General features: G+C 39.3%; 1 protein-coding gene across 1 annotated transcript in view; it reads right to left on the reverse strand.

Annotated features, from left to right (window-relative positions):
• LOC140243419 (von Willebrand factor-like) overlaps window positions 1-18,770 on the reverse strand; it is a 35,771-nt gene extending 17,001 nt beyond the window's left edge. Inside the window, exons 1-6 of the mRNA XM_072323098.1 lie at window positions 18,725-18,770; window positions 4,672-4,733; window positions 3,067-3,258; window positions 2,376-2,580; window positions 1,436-1,584; window positions 933-1,000 (exon numbers count right to left, since the gene is read on the reverse strand). Coding sequence (XP_072179199.1) covers window positions 933-1,000; window positions 1,436-1,584; window positions 2,376-2,580; window positions 3,067-3,082 — 438 coding nt within the window. The 5' untranslated portion in view covers window positions 3,083-3,258; window positions 4,672-4,733; window positions 18,725-18,770. The remainder of the gene's footprint in view (window positions 1-932; window positions 1,001-1,435; window positions 1,585-2,375; window positions 2,581-3,066; window positions 3,259-4,671; window positions 4,734-18,724) is intronic.
• Window positions 18,771-19,139: the final 369 nt, after the last annotated feature.

Here is a 19,139-nt window from a genome sequence, read left to right on the forward strand (position 1 = left end):
CCTGTTTATCATTATACATTGATGTGCACTATTGCTACCAAAATACCAAGAACCATTTCCTATATACTGCATATGCGTTGTTGCTCAATTTGCACTTACACGTCGGTAATTAAAACACAAAAGCAATGAAAAGTACCCCGTTTATATACCTTGATACACACATTTCCCGAAACACACATTTCAAGACATTAGGCAGTAACATAAAAAATCTGTGATTAAAACATAAAAGAGATGAAACCTGATATTATAATCGATAGTGCATGTGCAGCTATCCTTCATTCTACCTTCACTGAAAACTGTCGCTCACATGAAATTGCACTTTATATTGAATCTTTTACCCTAGAAACCCAGTCGGGCAAAATTGTTTGTAAAACTGTAAGCTTTGCTTTGAAGTAAATTTTTATGACAGTGCTTTGAATTTCAATTTAGCGTGGCATACAGCGATTTATCGATGGCATGTGCGAGTTTTTGCGTAGTTTGCTAGCCGTCAACTGAGTCGGGTGAGCAAACGTGCCACACGATGGCCCGAATTCGCGAAGGTGGTACAATGGACAAAGACCGTAGTTTGTTTGTTTTTTAATGTGGCGCCAAGTGTTGCATGGCCTATTTCGATACGAAATCAGTTATTTCGTCGACGAAATGCCTGATTTCGTAACGAAATAGGCCATGCGATACTTGGCTCCCCATTAAAAAAAAAAAAAAACGGTCTTTGTCCATGCTTAACCATGGTTTCAGTTGTACAACCCTCGCGAATTCGGGCCAATGAGTTGATCTCGAGATTGATTTTCAATGGGTGGTAACTGCCGCGGGAAGCACGAAGTCACGAATATATCTAGTAAAATAATGAAAACCATAATTATCTGTGATAATCGTAATCTGTGCATTTATAAAGTTGTTAGTCTGTGGCTAAACGTATGGTATATAATGCTTACCTCATTGACAAACTGGTCCGGGATGTACAGGTATATTCTTTCTCCTGATGCATACTCCACACGCAGGTCTAAGAGATGTGGAGAGAAAATGACATTTTCTGTATTAAACCATGGTTACCATCGACTTATAGAAATTCATGCCAAGAAACGAGCGCATAAACTTGCACCAAGCTTATCGAAACATACTCAAGGACGCACAAATCAACGCAAATCGCACACACACACACATACACACACACGGGCATTTGTTTTGTAATAATCTTTATTGAAATTTCCTTGAAATAAATCGAACATAATTATGATTGTATCGAAACGGATCATGTCAACTTTTATGAGTTAATCAAATTGTTCGACGGATCCCAACACAATGTCCAATTTAAATATCACAAAGTGCGTTGTCATTATTGCACCATATGTCAATCATGTTATTGTACTGTCTCTAAATTCTTGCTGTTAGCATAGGCGGCTCCACTATCAACTGCATTAATGAAAACATGGGTTACCATGGATGTCTCGCAGAATGTAATAGGACCCTCTCTCGACCACGCTGAACTGGGTGTTTCTCAGTGGAAGCGTCGCTGTTCGGTTGCCATGGAAGACGCCGTTGGGGGTCAAGGTGACACGGGCCTTGACCTCGGCTGATTCTAATGCACTGAAGGAAAAGGCATGAAATGAGAAAATTACAAAATATCATTGTTTTACCTGATTTCACTAAGGAAACAAAAAAAAAAACGGGAAAGGGGATGAGGTTGGACAATGTAATCATCCTCACAAGGTTCTTAATCTCATGTGGAATTCACTTTATTTGTTTATTGGTTTGCTCTTATATAGAGAATTTAAGATATTTTCAGTTTTCTACCATTAAAAAAAAACAGATCACATTAACTCTTCTATGAAGTACCTGAGAATAAAATTACCATTTATAGTGTCAGTAACAAGTCCCAGAAACGTGTACTTTTCGTTATGAATTCTATGATTTTTTTAACGCTTTTTTATCTTATTTGTATCCTTCACAATCAAGAATTTCTAGTCTTCTCATCCAGTGATGAGAGAACATCGACTTCATCAAACATTATAAACTCATAACTGATTATTCCTAAAACTTTGCTAATACGTACTACAAATACTTCTGCACTACTGAATTCATAATGTATGTATATAAGAGGTAGATTTGCCTTCAAATCGGTTCAATGTAAAAGTAAATTTATAGAATGTTGATTTTTTTTTCTCTGTAGAAAAACAAAAACACCGACTTAAACAAACAAACAAACAAACAAAAAGTTGACTAAGTTTTTAGAATGTTGATTGTTCCTCTAAAAAAAAACCTAAAAAAACAACAACGAACGAACAAAGAAACAAACGAACAAACAAACAAACAAACAAAAAGTTAATCGTGTTTTGAGCGTCCTGCTTCGGCAGTCCTGGCATCCTCTGTGCGCTTACATGTACGTGATGGAGACGTCATCATTATTTTCCCCGGAAACCGTGTTGATGATGAACTCCACTGCCTCCGAACCGGTGCTGGTAAGCTCGATCGTTGCCAAGTAGAAGGAGCACTGGCCGGGGAAGTAGTCGTAGTCTTCGGCTCCCAGTCGCTTGTAGTGACGACCCTTGACGATGGAACAGATGTTTTCTGGCAGCTGGATCCCTGCCCGAAGATGGGTAGAGAGATAGATTTGCCAAGGACAAACGTGGCATAGGGTTAAGGCCATTTACTTTCGAACTGCAGATCCTAAGCTCGAATCCCAAAATGAGTGCGTTTATCACTTTACACGTAGAGTACAATTATAAAAGCTGGCTTTATTTTAATGCCGAGTGGAGGGCAGTGACAGTCGACTCTCAGTGTGGATCGAAGAGCAATGCTAACTCTGAAAGGAACTCAACAACGCCCTGGGTATGTAAGACATGGTACTTATCAAGGAAAGCGTAAAGGATAACTGTTGTTGTCGTTGACATTGTTTTGTTAACATGTTTTTTAAATCCTGCCCAGCTATTTGTGGCTATGGGCAGTTATTCATCATTAACCATGACTTTTAAAAAGAAATAAAAAAAAGGAGAGGACAACAGGTATAAGTGGAAAGTAGAAGACTAATGAATAGGAGTAAAAGCGTTGGAGAAATTCAACACGACTTACTTTCGCAGGTGGGCATGTTCCTGTTGAATTCGCTTTGCGAGGAGCAGATCACGGTGTTGGGGCCAACAAGCGAGTAACCTTCGTCGCAGCTGAAGACGCATCGGCCGTTATGACCCACCGTTTGGCCGTCATTGCTGCTGCATGATACTAACCGCAGGCCTTCGCGCAGGGGCGGGACAGTGCACCTAATGGCTGAACGGCACGGCGGTATACACGTTTATATCGCTATTCTCAGCTAACATTATGCCACTGTCTTACCTTCATCTTTTTTCTTTTTCTTTTACATATTCGGTGTCAATTAACTAGACCGTTTTGTAAAGTAATCAAATTGTAGGCATGTTTTGCTTACAAACAGATGTCTGAACAACCACAAAACTTGCCAGAGGGTTGTCCTTCCTAACAACAACTTATAAGTTCCTTCCTAAGACACTAATGGAAAGGAAGAGGTGAAAAACAAATATTTTGTTGATAGGCTGAAGGAGAAGAAGTGTCTATAAACAGACAGGTTCTGTGACGCATTCAGATTTTATGCATGCTTTGTCAACAAAAGGTTCCCCTAACAACACAAAGCTTGCCGGAGGCTTGCCCAACCTAGCAACAACTAGGCGAATACTCCTGCCTAGTTATGGATACTAATTGAAGTGAGCAGAGCAGCTGAATGAAATGCTTCGTTACTAGGCTGTTTTAAAAAATCCATGAATTGTAATGAATTACGGAAGTGGTCTATTGTAATACAATAGCACGTTCAGACGGTGATCATTATAGTAAAACATCAAGGAAAGCTATCCTCGACAATAAGTTCTATGGGGCACCAAGGGTCGCACGGTCGATTTCGGTACGAATTCGACCATGCGACACTTGGCGACCCATCGAACATATATAATCCTCGAAGTTCAGGGTTTCCTCAAGGTTAAATAAGGATCACCGTCTGAACGCAACTACTACAAAAGCAATCGGTTTGCTACGAAACCCTGTGATTGAAGAAACCCCCTGAATCCCAGACAGAATTCTTTGTAAGGATAAATGCAAAGAAACACCATGCTATTCAACACTCAATGCACGTTGTATATCTATACATATCGATATAATCATCCCCTTCCCCTACCTGGCTCTCAAAGATTGCAGATGCGTGGAGTACAGGGCAGGAAACTCGATGAGTATGCTTTACAATACGTCCCATCTCTCACCCCCTCCCTCCCTTTCTCTCTATCTGCAAGCATATGAAAATCACTCTTCTAGTACGGAAAAAATGAAGTATCAAAATAAAGGGAATAGATATTCACTCTGAGAGGAAGCAATGTATCTGAGAAGGCTGGTATGGTGTTAAATCTGACTTTGCAGGATGCACAATGACGTCACTGTAGAAGTTAATTACAAGTATCTGCACACTCTAAAGATGAAATGGCAAATTAGCATGTTAAATGTTGTTACTCCTCAAACCTTTAGCAATACTTTAACACTCAAAATCTTATAGCACCTTTTCAAAAATTGGAAATCAGTCATTTTGAGAGTTAAATTTTTGAGGAGGGGCAACATTTGAAATGTTGATTTACCATTTTATTTTTCAGAGTGTACAATTCTATGTATGCGTGATACGTCACTTACCGGTTTTGCAGTCCGGATCTGTCCATCCTTCACAGCAGTTATTCTCCGTATTAGGAACCAATCTAATCGTTGCCAAAAAAAAAAAAAAAAAAAATCCCTGAGAACTTTTTTTTTTCATCGCTTCTTTTATTTCGGGTTGTGTGTCATTAGAGTAAAGAGATGAAACGTTGACCGAACTTCACTTGCAGGATTAGGTGGTTTTAGTATTACTTTATTGTTCCGTTAACTGTGTATGCGTATGTGTGTGTGTGTGTGTGTGTGCGAGCGCGCTTTTATCATTATAACAAAATCAAAGAGAAAATCTTCTTAAAAAAAAAATAAACAAAATACCCCTGACATTCCACACTCATTCAAACTCGTCGTTACGATGACTAGGGCATCCCCCTCTCATTTTGTTATGATAGAAAAAAAAAATGAGCATCTTCCATTACAAAGTGCGTAATCAAAGCAAATCTCGTGAAAACACTGTACAAACCAGACCTTCCAAAATGTTTTTAATCAGACGAGTTTTGTTTTCGAAAGATATTTTTTTTTTATTATTGTTATTTTTTTTTCTTACATGAGATCGATATGAAAAGATCGCACTCAATACCAAATTTTATGGTCGAACAGAGGACTTCCCACCGCAATAATAATAATAATAATAATCATAATCATAACTAGAAAAGCACTCTGAGAGCGCAGACCTCCGCCAAGCAGCTGCTTTCCACCGTAATGATTGGGCTCTTCCATAGAGATCAGTGATTTCCACCCATATAGGTATACATGCTGAAAAATCGCCCGATTTCCCAGTATAGAAGCCTTTGTTACGTCATAAACCCTCAGCTGCGCGGCGCGCCTCGCCCAGCTGCAGAAACTGGAGCACGCACTTTAGTGCGCGTTTGAAAACCTCAAAACTGCGCAGCTTGATCTCACAAGTTCATTGACCCTACCTGTCAAAATATCAAAAATCCTCCATGAATTCCCCCAAATTCTCAGATCACTACCAAAATTTAATAGTTTTTTACTTGTGTCATTCTCAACCTTTCCTGTAAGTTTCATCCAAATCTACTTTTTGAGTTATTTTGCTCACGGATAAACTAACTAACTAACAAACAAACAAACCAACGGTAACGAAAACATAACTTCCTCCCTTGGCGGAGGTAATAAACTGAGGAAAGGTGTACAGATGATGACTGGCGGGGGAGGGAACATACCGAATGTTCCACCGGAAGGGTTAGAAATGCTATTGAGGGAGGTTATAGGTCCCGAGACGAAGTCGAGGAACTTATAACCTCCCGAAATAGCATTTCAAACCCTGAGGGTGCAACGTTTGGTACATGTTCTCGACAACAGAAGTCATCATCTGTTATATCATATACATTTTAATATGGGTTAGTCAAATGGGTGCACGTCACGAGACCGACACCCACGAGTCATACAGCCCACAAGTTATACAGCTCCCAAGTCATACAGCCCACGAGTCATACAGCTCACAAGTCATACAGCCCACCAGTTATACAGCCCACGAGTTCGACACTGAGTAAATACAGCCCACGAGTTCGACATCAAGTAAAATAAGCCCAGGAGTTATACGGCTCACGAGACCGACACTACGCACAAAAGGCTCATGAGACCGACAGTATACGTAAAGCAAACAAAGCCCACGAGACCGACATTACACTTAAAAGGTCCACGAGACCGACGCTACGCATACAAGGCTCACGAGACCGACATTACGCAAAAGAGGTTCACCAGACCGACACTAAGCAAAGAAGGCCCAGGAGACCGACAGGATGAACAGCGCCACCTACAGACCAATAAATTATATAGGGTGTCCTGATAATAGCATAGGAAGATATGAGAGATGGAAAAGCAGAGTTGCCATCTCCGGCAGGGTGTTACCCCATCAGTTGCCCCCCCCCCCCCCTGAAATGATCAGGATCTTTAATTGTGTTTGCATGGGTGTGTGTTTGTGTACAGTAAAAGTGTGTGACAGATCTGTCCACAATAAATCAGCCAGGGTGTTGATTTAGTATTAATAACAAATAAAAAATAACGTAATCGTCTATTAAGGTAGCGTTAGGGATTCAGAAAAAAAAAAAAACCCAGATGCATCCATAAAAACAGCTATTGTATTTCACGATAAAATGTACTGTTCGGAGGAGAATAACACAAGCAACAAAATTGAGGTGAATCCCTGCGATGTAAAACGTTTTAATCAGTAGAATTACATTATAGTTACAGAGAAAATTACAAATAGATCTTACTGCAAAACGTCAAAGCAGGAGGGTAGAATATCTAAAATAGAACAAGTAACTAGTGAATCGGGAAAGAGAAGAGGTAAAATTTATATCTTGTCCATCTTCTAGCTAAATTAAAACTGGGAAAGCCTGTTGAAAATAGCACGATGGCATTATCAAAGCTCTAAAATTAATCCATACATCGTTATTGTCCTCTTTTAAATTCATTTGTGTTTTTGTCTCTTTTTTGGGAGGATGAAGAATACTAATTCTATTTTTCTACTTGATAACAATGTCGCTCCCTGACACACTTGCCCCCCCCCCTCCCTCCCCAAAAGTATGTAGAAATACATATTTGATGACGTTCATAATTATGTAGATGGTCACCATCTTTCAATTGATAGTGTTACGAAATTACACCCGCCAGTATGTTATTTTTCCGTTCATGGAACACCCTGTACAGGTGATTGACATGTAGATGGCGCTGTTTGTCCTGTCGGTCTCGTGGGCCTTCTTTGCCTACTGTCGGTCTCGTGGGCTTTCTTTGCTTAATGTCGGTCTCGTGAGCCTTTTTAGCTTAGTGTCGGTCTCGTGGGCCTATTTTGCCTACTGTCGGTCTCTTGGGCTTTCTTTGCTTAGTGTCGGTCTCATGAGCCTTTATTGCTTAGTGTCGGTCTCGTGGGCTATGTTCGCTTAGTGTCGGTCTCATGAGCCTTTTGTGCGTAGTGTCGAACTCACGGGCTGTATGACTCCTGAGCCGTATAACTCGTGGGCTGTATGACTCATGAACCTATTATTGATGTCGGTCTCGTGGACCGTATGACTCGTGGGTGTCGGTCTCGTGGGATGCCCCCAGTCAAATAGGCCTACGTCAAATACGTCAACATCAACCACCAGCACAACGCACTCGATCGCTCGGGCAGAGCCAAATTCACTGCGCGCGTGTCCTTCTGTCATTTGTTACGTGAAAATGTTTTCCCATAGGAGAACATTACAAAAATATTCTCCCATGGGCGAACAAAACGAATGTTCCTCCACCACGTGACTGTGTTTAGCCAATCACTAACCGGTATTTGACTAACCCATTTAATATTGGGTATTCAGGGCCGGCGCAGCAGTGAAAGGTTTGCATTCGGCAGTAATTTGGGAGTAGTTTCCACGTGCAGAACCCTCATGAATTTTCAAATGCATGTAGTTGCATTGACTGCTATCATTCTTTTATTTGAAGTAAGGTAAGATGTTTTACACCCCAAAATGAATGGGAAAGAATGACAAAATACTATAATAATGCGAAAGAGACAGGGAAATTCTATTTTCATTGAAAGACAACCTGTATTATACCTAGGAGAGTAGACTAGGACCCCGTTTACAGTGCGGGGCCGGGCTCGGCCGCAGCTCGGCCACCGTTTACACTGCTGGGCTCGGCCGCGCTTTTAATTCAAACCTTTCAATATTTTGTCGTAGTGGCGCTTTGCTTGTAAACAAACGCAATTTGGTATAGCCTGGTTTTCAGACCCTTTGCCAACTGGATTCCGTGGCGACGAAGTCGCCGTTCGGGCAAAGGCCTTTGCCGATGGAAAAATCCTTTGCAGGACAAAACCACCTTAAACTATACTAGTTTTCCACGTTGAGGGGGTAATATCGTGAATAGCGAAATAGTACGGGCAGAGGGTCTGGAAGCCAGACTAAAATTGGCCGCGCATTTGGCCCAGTTTGCGTTTACACCAAGAAGAGGCCACGCTCGGCCGCGGCTCGGCCGCGGCCGAGACCACCTCCAGAGCGAGGCCAAATGCGAGGCCAATTTTGGCCTCGCATTTGGCCTTTTGTGCGTTTACACTGAAGCGGGGCTGGGCTCGGCCGCGGCCGAGCCGCGGCCGAGCCTCGCACTGTAAACGGGGTCTAGAATTCCTTCGAGCTCTGCGATGTGTTTTGATTGACACTGGTGCTCAGTCAATGAAATTTCGATATTGAAGACTGGCAACTGTCTTTCCACGCCCGGTTCCACGCCTCTATTCGGAGGTTTCTTACTAGACATATTTTAAGTCGACTAGACTTCCACACCGTCGCACAGTGGGCCAGAATGGCTCCAAAGTGCGCCAAAATTCATATTCACAGAGATCAACTTAAAACGTATGCTAAACTGGCGGATCTAGAGGTAATCAGACCCGTAGAGTGCAATAAAAATATTTTCAAACCCATATGACGTCATTTATATGGTGATTTCTGATTGGCTGTGAACATCCAATGAGAAATATAATATTTCTCACGTTACAATATTTTTCCAATGTCAGAAAAATGATAGTGCGAACTGTAGCTGTAACGCATGTGCAGAAACAACATGAAAAGTAACAAAATAAAAGAAACCAAAATAAAAGAAAGACGTCAAAGGTTCAGACTTAGGTCACACGTACTTAGAGTGGCGCCCTTCAGGACTTTTTTGGTAAATTATCATTAGTTTGCTATGTCCCCTCTTGAAAATGCATGCGTTAACAATGCAAATAAGAGATAAGTGAGAAACAAACATTGTACACAAATTGAAAAGGAAATTTGATAATTATGTTATTAAGCCCGTTAAGGCCATAATGTATAGAGCCTTAAAAATGTTTTAGAGAGGTCTTCATACTTCTTCAAAATGAATTAATGAGAATTTAAAGTAAGTATGTAGGATGTTACAAGACTATATAGATATAATATAGTATATATAAGATGTGCCTACAGAGGTAGACTGAAAGACAGAGAGGTGATGTTATTATGATAAAATAAGAATTCAGTTAAAACTTTCCTTTTGAAAATAGTATTTACTTTATTTTGATAAAGGAGAGAGAAATATTCTACATTCTAGGGCATACATATACTTTCGGAGAAAAGATACTCTACATTTTCGTATAAACAAAACCAATGATTCTCCTCCCCCTTCCAACTGACTTTACCAGTGTGGTCTACAGGCATGCATAAGGCATGAAGAACTCAGTATTTCAATACAGGGAAAAAGGGATCATTGACACCCACACCGGAAACTATAGCCTTACACCTCAATAACCCTACACAATAACAGAAGCAGAAGCCTATGGTATGTACTGCGAAAACATCATACTAACACAAAGTATCATGAACTGTTTATCGACACTGTAAGATTATTAGTAATAAGAGGATATCAAGATATCATTGTGGTACCATGAAAAACAAGGTCGAAAGAATCGTGCAGGAGGAGAACGTCAGATCTTTACGTTGGTTGAATGTGGGTAGTTTGCATGCTGTTAATCAGTGCAAGTAATTGACTACACAGGCATTACAGAGTTAGACCATCGAGACATTAATGGTCATTTCACTGGCTTGATGTTAACATTGTACACCTATCAATCATGATGAACATGACACCCCGCTCCTCACCAGACCCCCCCTCTCTCTCTCTCTCTCTCTCTCTCCTTCTCTCTTGCATCTCTGTGGTCTCTGTTGTTGTGTGTGCCTTGCCTGCGTATGAGGATCCATTGGGTGCGTGCTTCCACCGCACGCGAGATTTTGGCAAAAACCAGGCAAACATGCGGATGGAAAATTGGCTTTTCTTCACAAGGTTGCAGGAGGTTGCAGCCAAGTTTGGTATCATTGTAAAGCAGGAACTACATCAAAGGCGACTGTGATATTTTTAGCGCGGGAATCGGTAGGAATGTTGACCATTTTTTCACATGAAAAGAAATTTGCTATTTTTAGCCAAATTTTCCTTGCTTTGACCCAAATTACTTTCAGGGGGAATAATATTTAGCCTGCAGAGTTTATGATCATTTAAAATAGTTAATTTGACACACGTGTTGAAAATTTAAAGTGGATCAAAGGACTTGTTCGGCGGAAACCTTTTGGAAACCGCAATTTTGCATTTACACGTGTTTTACCCAGTATTTACAAATTTTGAGTCTTTTTGTAGATAAACAATCCACTAATTTCAAGAAAAACTATTGATCAGAGGTGTTCAGGAGGATGTAATCTGTGTCTAGGACATGAAAAAATAAATTTCCTTCAAGTTACTAAATCCCTATTTTGGCGCACTTTCAGTCACACCTAGCCAACTGTGCGTCGCGCCCTCTATTGACTGGCAATCAAGGACTGATTTAGGCTAAAAATACGTCGCCTGCTAGACTAGGGTGCGTTTATCAACTCCTTTTCTCGGCAGAAACAGGCTATCCAAACAGCTTTCAAGGAATTTTAACGAGTTGATAAACGCAAAGCTCTTTTGAAAGCCCTTTAGGAAAGCCTTTTCGAAAGCCCCAAATTTGTGGCGATCCAAACAGGTTTCCTAAACAGGTTTTCAGAAACCTGTTTGTAAAAGCCTTTTGGAAGTTGATAAACGCAAAGCTGTTTTGAAACGGCTTTGTAGTCTTGTACTTCAGGCACGCCTTATGACCTCTTCTCCTCCGGTCGAATTGCGCAATGCAGCTGTGCAGTGACAGGCCAGTTAAAAAAAATCGTGTTCGCGAAGAGAGTTGATAAACGCAACTATTTTGAAAGCCGTTTCTAAAGGGCTTTGGAAAGGGCTATCGAAAGCCGTTTAAACAGGGGAGAGTTGATAAACGCAGCCAAAGTCGCATGCCGCCACTCAGAAATATTTGAAGTATGTGCTAAACTGGAGCTGCCTCACAGATAGGAAGACAATTGATTCATGTGGCATTGCATCATGACTCGTCACTCTCAAAGGAAGATATGTCTTTATTATGGTAATTGCTTTTCGCCGTCCCTTCTTAGAAAACAAGCGGCACATTAATAGTACATGCAGTCAGGGCTTTGAAAAGGGCTCTCGAAAGGGCTACGGAAAGGGCTTTCGAAAGGGCTATCGAAAGGGCTATCGAAAGCCGTTTAAACAGGGGAAAGTTGATAAACGCAGCCTTAGTCTCGCTGTAATGTAGGCCATGGGGTGAAGCGGAAAAAGAGGCTTAGAAAATGGGTTTCGTTCCAGCAACACTGGCACTACTTTTTGAATTCGGAAATGTGATGTTTTGTACATCCTAAATATACAGTAAAAAGTTCTCCTCGAAATATCCTGCAGTTTTTGCGAAAATCCATATTTTATAAACTGCGACCAGCAGCCCAATACACATATCGTAATGGGGCTGCGGATTGTAGCATTTAGGATCATGACAGGCTAGTATTGCGGACAAACGTCAACCTTAAATCGAAAAAAAAAAATTCAATTTGAAGACTTACAAGTAAGGTTGAAGTATTGACAACAGGGTTCGTGCAAGGTTTGGTTCTACAAATAGTCATTTTCTGTTCAAATTGATGACTTAATATGACTAGGTCGAGAGGAATCTGGGAGAGCTACGCTGAATTGACGGTCAGCGCAGGCGCACACATCGCTGCGCACAAATTTCGAATCCATTGACTGGATAATGATGTCTGTGTGCGCATGCGCTGGCCGTCAATTCAGTGTAGCTCTCCCAGTTTCCTCTCGACCGAGTCACATTTAGTCATCAATTTGAACAGAAAGGAACTATTTGCAGAAGCAAACCTTGCACGAACTCTGTTATCAATACTTCAAATTTATTAATAAGTCTTCAAATTGAAGATTTTTTCCCGATTTTAAGTTGATATTTGTCCGCAATAACATATTCGTCATGATCCTGTATGCTACAGTTCACAGCCCCATGACGCTATGCGTATGGGGCTGCTGGCCGCAGTTATGCGTATGGGGCTGCTAGCCGCTGTATAGTTCCCATAGTGTTTCCAGGGTTCCACCTCCCTGGTGTTTCTAAGCTGAAATACATATACACATTTGTAAAGCACTGCTTTTAGCCATATAGTACCTAGAAAAAAAACAGTGAAGTTTTGGTTTAATAGTTGCATTATATCTCATGTTTCAGCTTTTCCTGATGTGTATCAGAGGTCAAGGCAAATGCCTTATATTCTGTTCAAAGACATGTTATTAATCAAATGACTAATCATTCAAGGCAAAAAAAAAAAAAAATCAGAGCGTTTGTTTGTGTGTGTGTCCGCGTGCATGAGGGAGAATCTTATTGTACACACACACACACACACACCCTCACATGCACACACACATACGCACACACATAGTTATGAAGATACCCAAGTGTATTACAATATTATTCTACATGCCTTGGCCATTTATCACATCAGCATCATACAAAAGATCATCATAAACATGAACACACACAATGATATAATACATGTATTGATCAGTGCATTACACATACACAGGTGCATAAAAACGCTGACATATTATATACACTCACACGCACACATACAAACTCATTTACACACATGAGACATTACTATTAAACAGATCATATTGTTTATCAGTAAACATGTTTTTCTTTTCTTCTTCTTAAGAAGCTTTAATATATTTGGATCACATAGCAATCACATTGTTCATGAAATATTACAGTACTTTAGAAAATTTAATCTTCATAAGATTTCCTGAAGTTTTCATTGCTATCATTAGGTTGGTGGGACACTACCTCCTTTCATGTAAGATAGCTCAAAATGATAATCAGTCAAATTTTCTAGTTTTAATAAATTTTCTGGAACATTCCATGGTCCAAATATCCTTGAAAAAGTGTAAAAGTTTTGAAAAATGCCAATATTTAAAATAAAGGCAATATTATAGTTTACCCATTCATGAGTGAAAACTGCTGGATTCTGTATTGGAGGCAATGTGTACCTGAAAATCTTGGAGAGAGTAAAACAGGTTTGGCATTAAAAATTATGATAACATTGCAATTAACTTCCAATATCAGAGGATCTGTGCAAACCTGACTCAACTTATTTGCACAATTTTCATTTGGCTGGTATTAGTTTTAGCAAACTGATTTTGTACTCACACCTACATTGTACTGACCTTTCTACATGAACATTCTGTTTCAGTATTAATAATAGTTACATATTTTTTTCCCCCAGAGTGGGAGAAACAAATTCTAATCGTAGTCATTCAGTTTTATGAAAAAAAAAACACACTTAGGAAAACATCTTTGTTCTTAAAATAATTCAACCCTAATCAAATCATAATAGTGGGCAGAAATGTTTGCTAAAGGGCGAACAATCACATACTGAGGCAAGGAGTCAAAACATGTTGCATAAACATTGGCATTCAAAATACAGGAAGCAATCTGTATTAGAAAGACATTTTATCATGCACAACTTTGGTAAGATGTCAATTCTTGAACATTAATCACATTGACCAAAGCATTGGTGCATATACAGTACATTCTGTTGTTTCTGAACTTTGCACTGAAGTTCTTTGTGTATGTGTGTGAATGTTTCAGTGGTGTATATATATTGCTCCATTTTATCAAGGACAACTTATAGTAACATGACAATGTTTTCATGCTTCAATATTAATCATATTGACCTATTTCCCTTGGCAAGTAATGAGCAGGTTGACTCTGTTGCAAATGATGCATTTTACAGGCAACACAGCAGAACCTGAAGAGCTTCCAGAAGAAAATCTTGATCTTGATGTGAGCGTCTTAGGGGAGGAAACAGATGCTCCTGCTGACGGACCAGGCTCCTCCTTCAGCTTTCGTTTCCTAGCGAGATTCAGGCGTTTGCTATCTATAAACCTCTTGTAGCACGTTTCATGGAATCCTATTTAATACAATGGAGAAATGAACAGCATGATTAGCCGTTGGATTTTGTTAGGGGGAAAAAAAGGCTAAACGCTAGGGGGAGGGGTTGAACATTACACTCAATATATCATTAAATGTACGGTAGACTATTGACTGCCAATATTTGAATCTTGTAATTACCAATAGGCCCTAGTACTATGCCAGGTAATCATTAACACCTCATGATCATTGTCATCATCAACTACTTCAACTTGTACCTGCAGTGCAATTACTGATTTTAAATGACATCTACAGCTTTCATCACCTGATCACATGCAATATCAATTATCATAATTATGAATACAACTGCCTTATCATCATTAATACTAGTAATCCTTGGCCTTTCACTATCACCGCCACCCAGTGCCACTGCTTTATAATTTGGTACAACATAATGGTAATCATATGTTTTAGGGAGTTTAATTGTTGAAATTATGTCATTATTGTCATTGTTGGTTTTTTAGACCTATTTATATCAAATATTGATAAGTTAATTTAATGAGATGCTATTAAAAATGTGTGTTTTGAGGGGGGATTCGCCGATTTCGGGGTGAGAGAGACAGGACGGATTTTTGATATTAATACTCCATGGCCATGATTATGAAAATATAAATTTACATGCAGTTTAGACCTTTTTCAATCCAGTCCTGTGCTGTGTGTCAAGATTTTTACAAAACAATATCACCGATCAGCTACATCAACCTAACCTGGGCTGTACATAGAACAACATGTAAAATTCATCTAGGCTACATTATAACGGCGCTATGCCATGCCATGGTGAAATTCAAGATAATTTATCTAAAATGTAACAGACACGCTAACGGCTAAGCTACTGTACAACATTAGCGTCCATTATAACATACACAAGCAACGTTCATAACATAGCTAACGTTGTACAGCTGTACTTGTAGTCATTACGCATATATGAGACTGCACTGTCAGTGTCGACTGCTACGACTGTACGCACGTAAACTAACCTGTAAATTATCCTATGTACACGTAGGTTGCAGCAGTCCCCCTGAGCAGCTGAATCACTTCGTTCTGGTCTGCGATTTCACGGTCTCCCCCACTCAATTTGATCCACTCTTTGGCACACAAAATAGGTTTCGTCTATCTAATTTTCGGCAGAGCAGACGACGTAGACGCGTCGACAGGCTCACAGGGGGCGGCCATTTTGTCTCGTAAACAATAATTCTCGATTCGGATTGGATAACATACATCACATGATCGTTCGCGAATGAATATCGTACACGGCAAAGTGTACAAATTCAGCTCCTCAGTGACAAAAAAGTTCACTGTTTCCCCCTAAATTACCAAAATACTGCAGGAGGGTTTGTGTCGAACTTTTTCCTGTAGCCTTTTTGGTTATTTGTTTACACGTAGCTGTGGAGAAATTTTAGTGCCGCAGTTGTCGGAACGAAACAAGCGAAAAAACCAGCTCACCCCATGGCCTAATGGGCGAGCGAAGCGAGCCCATTACAGCGAGAGGGCCTTGACAAAATCTAACGGGATAGTGGATGCTGAGAAGCAACAGCTCAGAGTGTAACTAATAAAACACACAAACACACTGCTATAGCTTCTGACCATTCGATCATTGAGAATTTAGGGTTTCTGGGACGAACACTGAACTAGGGCTTTCTATATAGCTCAGTCGGTAGAGCACCGGGCTAGCATCCCGAGGTCTCGGGTTCGAATCCCGATGGAATCCCATTTTTCTTTGCTCAATTTTCCACTAATGAAACAAAAAGGAAAATTAACTACCATTTGCTTATCCGAACCAGCGCAACCCTCGCTGCCCCTCCAACAAAAATGAGTAAAACCATAATCTAGTGACTTGGTGATTTGAATAACACACACACACACTAAACAATTAAATTAGTTTGAAGAAGAATAATCTGATGTTCTCATTTGTGCTGCTGAATCACATTTTTGTTAAAACATACATTTTTTGTGTACATATCAAGCCATGTAGGCTTATATGATATTGATATAAAACCTTTGCATAAATCTTAGAAAAATCTATCTTGATCAACCTGATCAAACTAATCAATAATGTTTCATTACACTAACACTTGTGTTGCTGATCCACATTTTTAAACATAGAGCACAAATTGTTTTTTTTTTTTCAAATCATACTTTGTATACAAAAGTGATATAGGTCACCTAAAATTCTGCATAAATCTCAGAAAAAGCTACATTGATCAACCTAATCAAATTAATCAATATTCCTCATTACACACCGCTCACTTGAGAATACAACATTTCACGGAACCCTGCCTTAAACTAAAATCTTATAATTAGATTATTAAAGCGAAATTCACCACCATTCTTTTAACCTATCACCCTACCCCCTCCTCATATCTGATTTTTTTTATACATAACATGATAATCATAATTATATTCATATTCTCAACACAAACCGTGTTCCTACTTAACCATCTTAAATAACAAATCATTACCCTGCTACTACCCGACTATAACTACCCAACCCCACCCCATCACACACTTCTTTACCACATATCAAACCTACCCTTCAACCTCAACACACACACGCACACATGCACACACACACACACACACACACACGCACACATAAACACACAAATCACCCCCCAAAAAAGAAAACAACGCACACACGCACACACAAACTCAAAACACATACACACATACAAACTGAACACTCGCAACAAATGACACTGCATGTACAACGTGTCATGGCTAGCTGTTTCACAGATTTACACCAGAAGCCGTGATAATCATACCCGAGTCCTAGATTTTACAGCAGAAAACGAAACTGACCGTACGTCTGAATTGGGGATAAAGATTGAACATAATAAACAAAGTATAAAATACACACCAACATTCTGTACATCTATCCCTATCAACCGCGGGGATATAAAATTGATAAAATTAACCAATCTCTACAAAATCTTCAATTGTTCCCATTTTTTTTTCGAGTTAAATCCGAGTTAAACCTGCTTTTACCGCAATTTGCTTTTCCTCCTCAGTAAAATGTAAAACTATTTTCTTCATCGTTTCCCTCGGGGTTATTATTTTCCACTCATGCCCGAAATATTACAACTTTCATCAACAATATCAAGGCACTCGCACATTTAATTCTGTTTGAACTGCCTTGTAAGCCTAAGAAAACATCCCCATTCCATGTCCTTTAACTCAACTCATTCATACTGCTCAATAAGAAACTGCCACGTCTGTTTCACTCTAACGCGTTATTTTTTTTTCAATATATTATGTGATTAAGTTTCCCTTCTAATTAACAATAAGAACAAAAGGTATATCACCCAGTGTAAAAAATTAAACTGAATTCTCTGTGTTTACTAAATAATGCCATGCATCTTGGTCTGATAAAACTCATTTTATTTTATTTTTTTTATCAGTCAAATCATACTTCCTTTCACCATGTTTTATATTCAAAGTATACAATTCTTGTAAATCTGCAGCAAAATGCCCATAAATTGTCGTTGATTTAATGTTTTGAAAATTTGATATCATACCACAAATCTTCAACTGTATATCACAAGTAGATAAGTCAATTTGCTGAAATTTATATATACACCTCACGTTGTTCTTTCCAGTTCTCTGCAAATAAAAAAAAATGTAAATATTGTTTATTTTAATTACTGGTGCTGTTCGTTATTCCGAAGGTTCGCTATTCCGAAGGTTCGTTATTCCTAAGGGTCGTTAATCCGAAACACGCAAAGTCCCTATACCTAGAGGTTCGTTAATCCGAAAATGAAAAAGGGTTCGTTAATCCGAAAATTTGTGGCGTTATTCCGAAGGTTCGTTATTCCGAAGACTGGTTAATCCGTAAATGAACCTTCGGAGTAACGAATCTTAGGAATAAAGAGCCTTCGGAATAATGAACCTTCGGAATAACGAGCTGTAACCCTTAATTACACTATTTTCCTTAATGTCTACATTTTGAAAATGCACAACGAGTTTAGTAAAATCTCTTTGTAAAATACGGCGTACATCGAAGATACCCTTTGCATATAAATCACAATCAAAGAATATTCTTCCCCTTTATTTCATTCTACAAATCTAGTGGCTTCATGTCAACTGTATCCTTTTAGAATTGACTGGTGTAGATAGAGAAAATCATTGACATTAGAAAAATGGCATTAGCTCCACTGAAAAAAAATCATACTTCCACATTTTTTCAACAAAGAGTCAAAAATATTGACGTATTTATTGACTTACCGTCTCTCTATGCACCTCTCGCCAAGCTCCACAGGAACGGGACATTCTATCGCGACATTTTCGTACGTCGGGCACTTATGCCTTTATGAGGAACAATAGAAGGTAACAAGAATAAATTCATGTTTCATTGCACCCTTAGGAACAGAAATGAAATTGCAGAAGTTGTCGAATGATCCATCTTTTGGCGTTTAATCGATTTTATTTGGTCATCCTTCAAATGTGAATTGAATGGCATCTTTGCATGGTCAGTATCCTGCAGTCTTGACGATATCCAAAATTTTGAAGCTGTTTTTTTTTTTTTATATATAAACCATGTTCCCCAAGTGACCGAAATTTTGCCGTTATTTTTTTTTAGTGTGTGTTTGTAATATCTAATAACATGTAGAATCTTATAACATGTGGAAATTCTAAAGTC

Source organism: Diadema setosum, chromosome 20 (genome assembly GCF_964275005.1).
Source record: "Diadema setosum chromosome 20, eeDiaSeto1, whole genome shotgun sequence".
Lineage (NCBI taxonomy): Eukaryota > Metazoa > Echinodermata > Echinoidea > Diadematoida > Diadematidae > Diadema > Diadema setosum.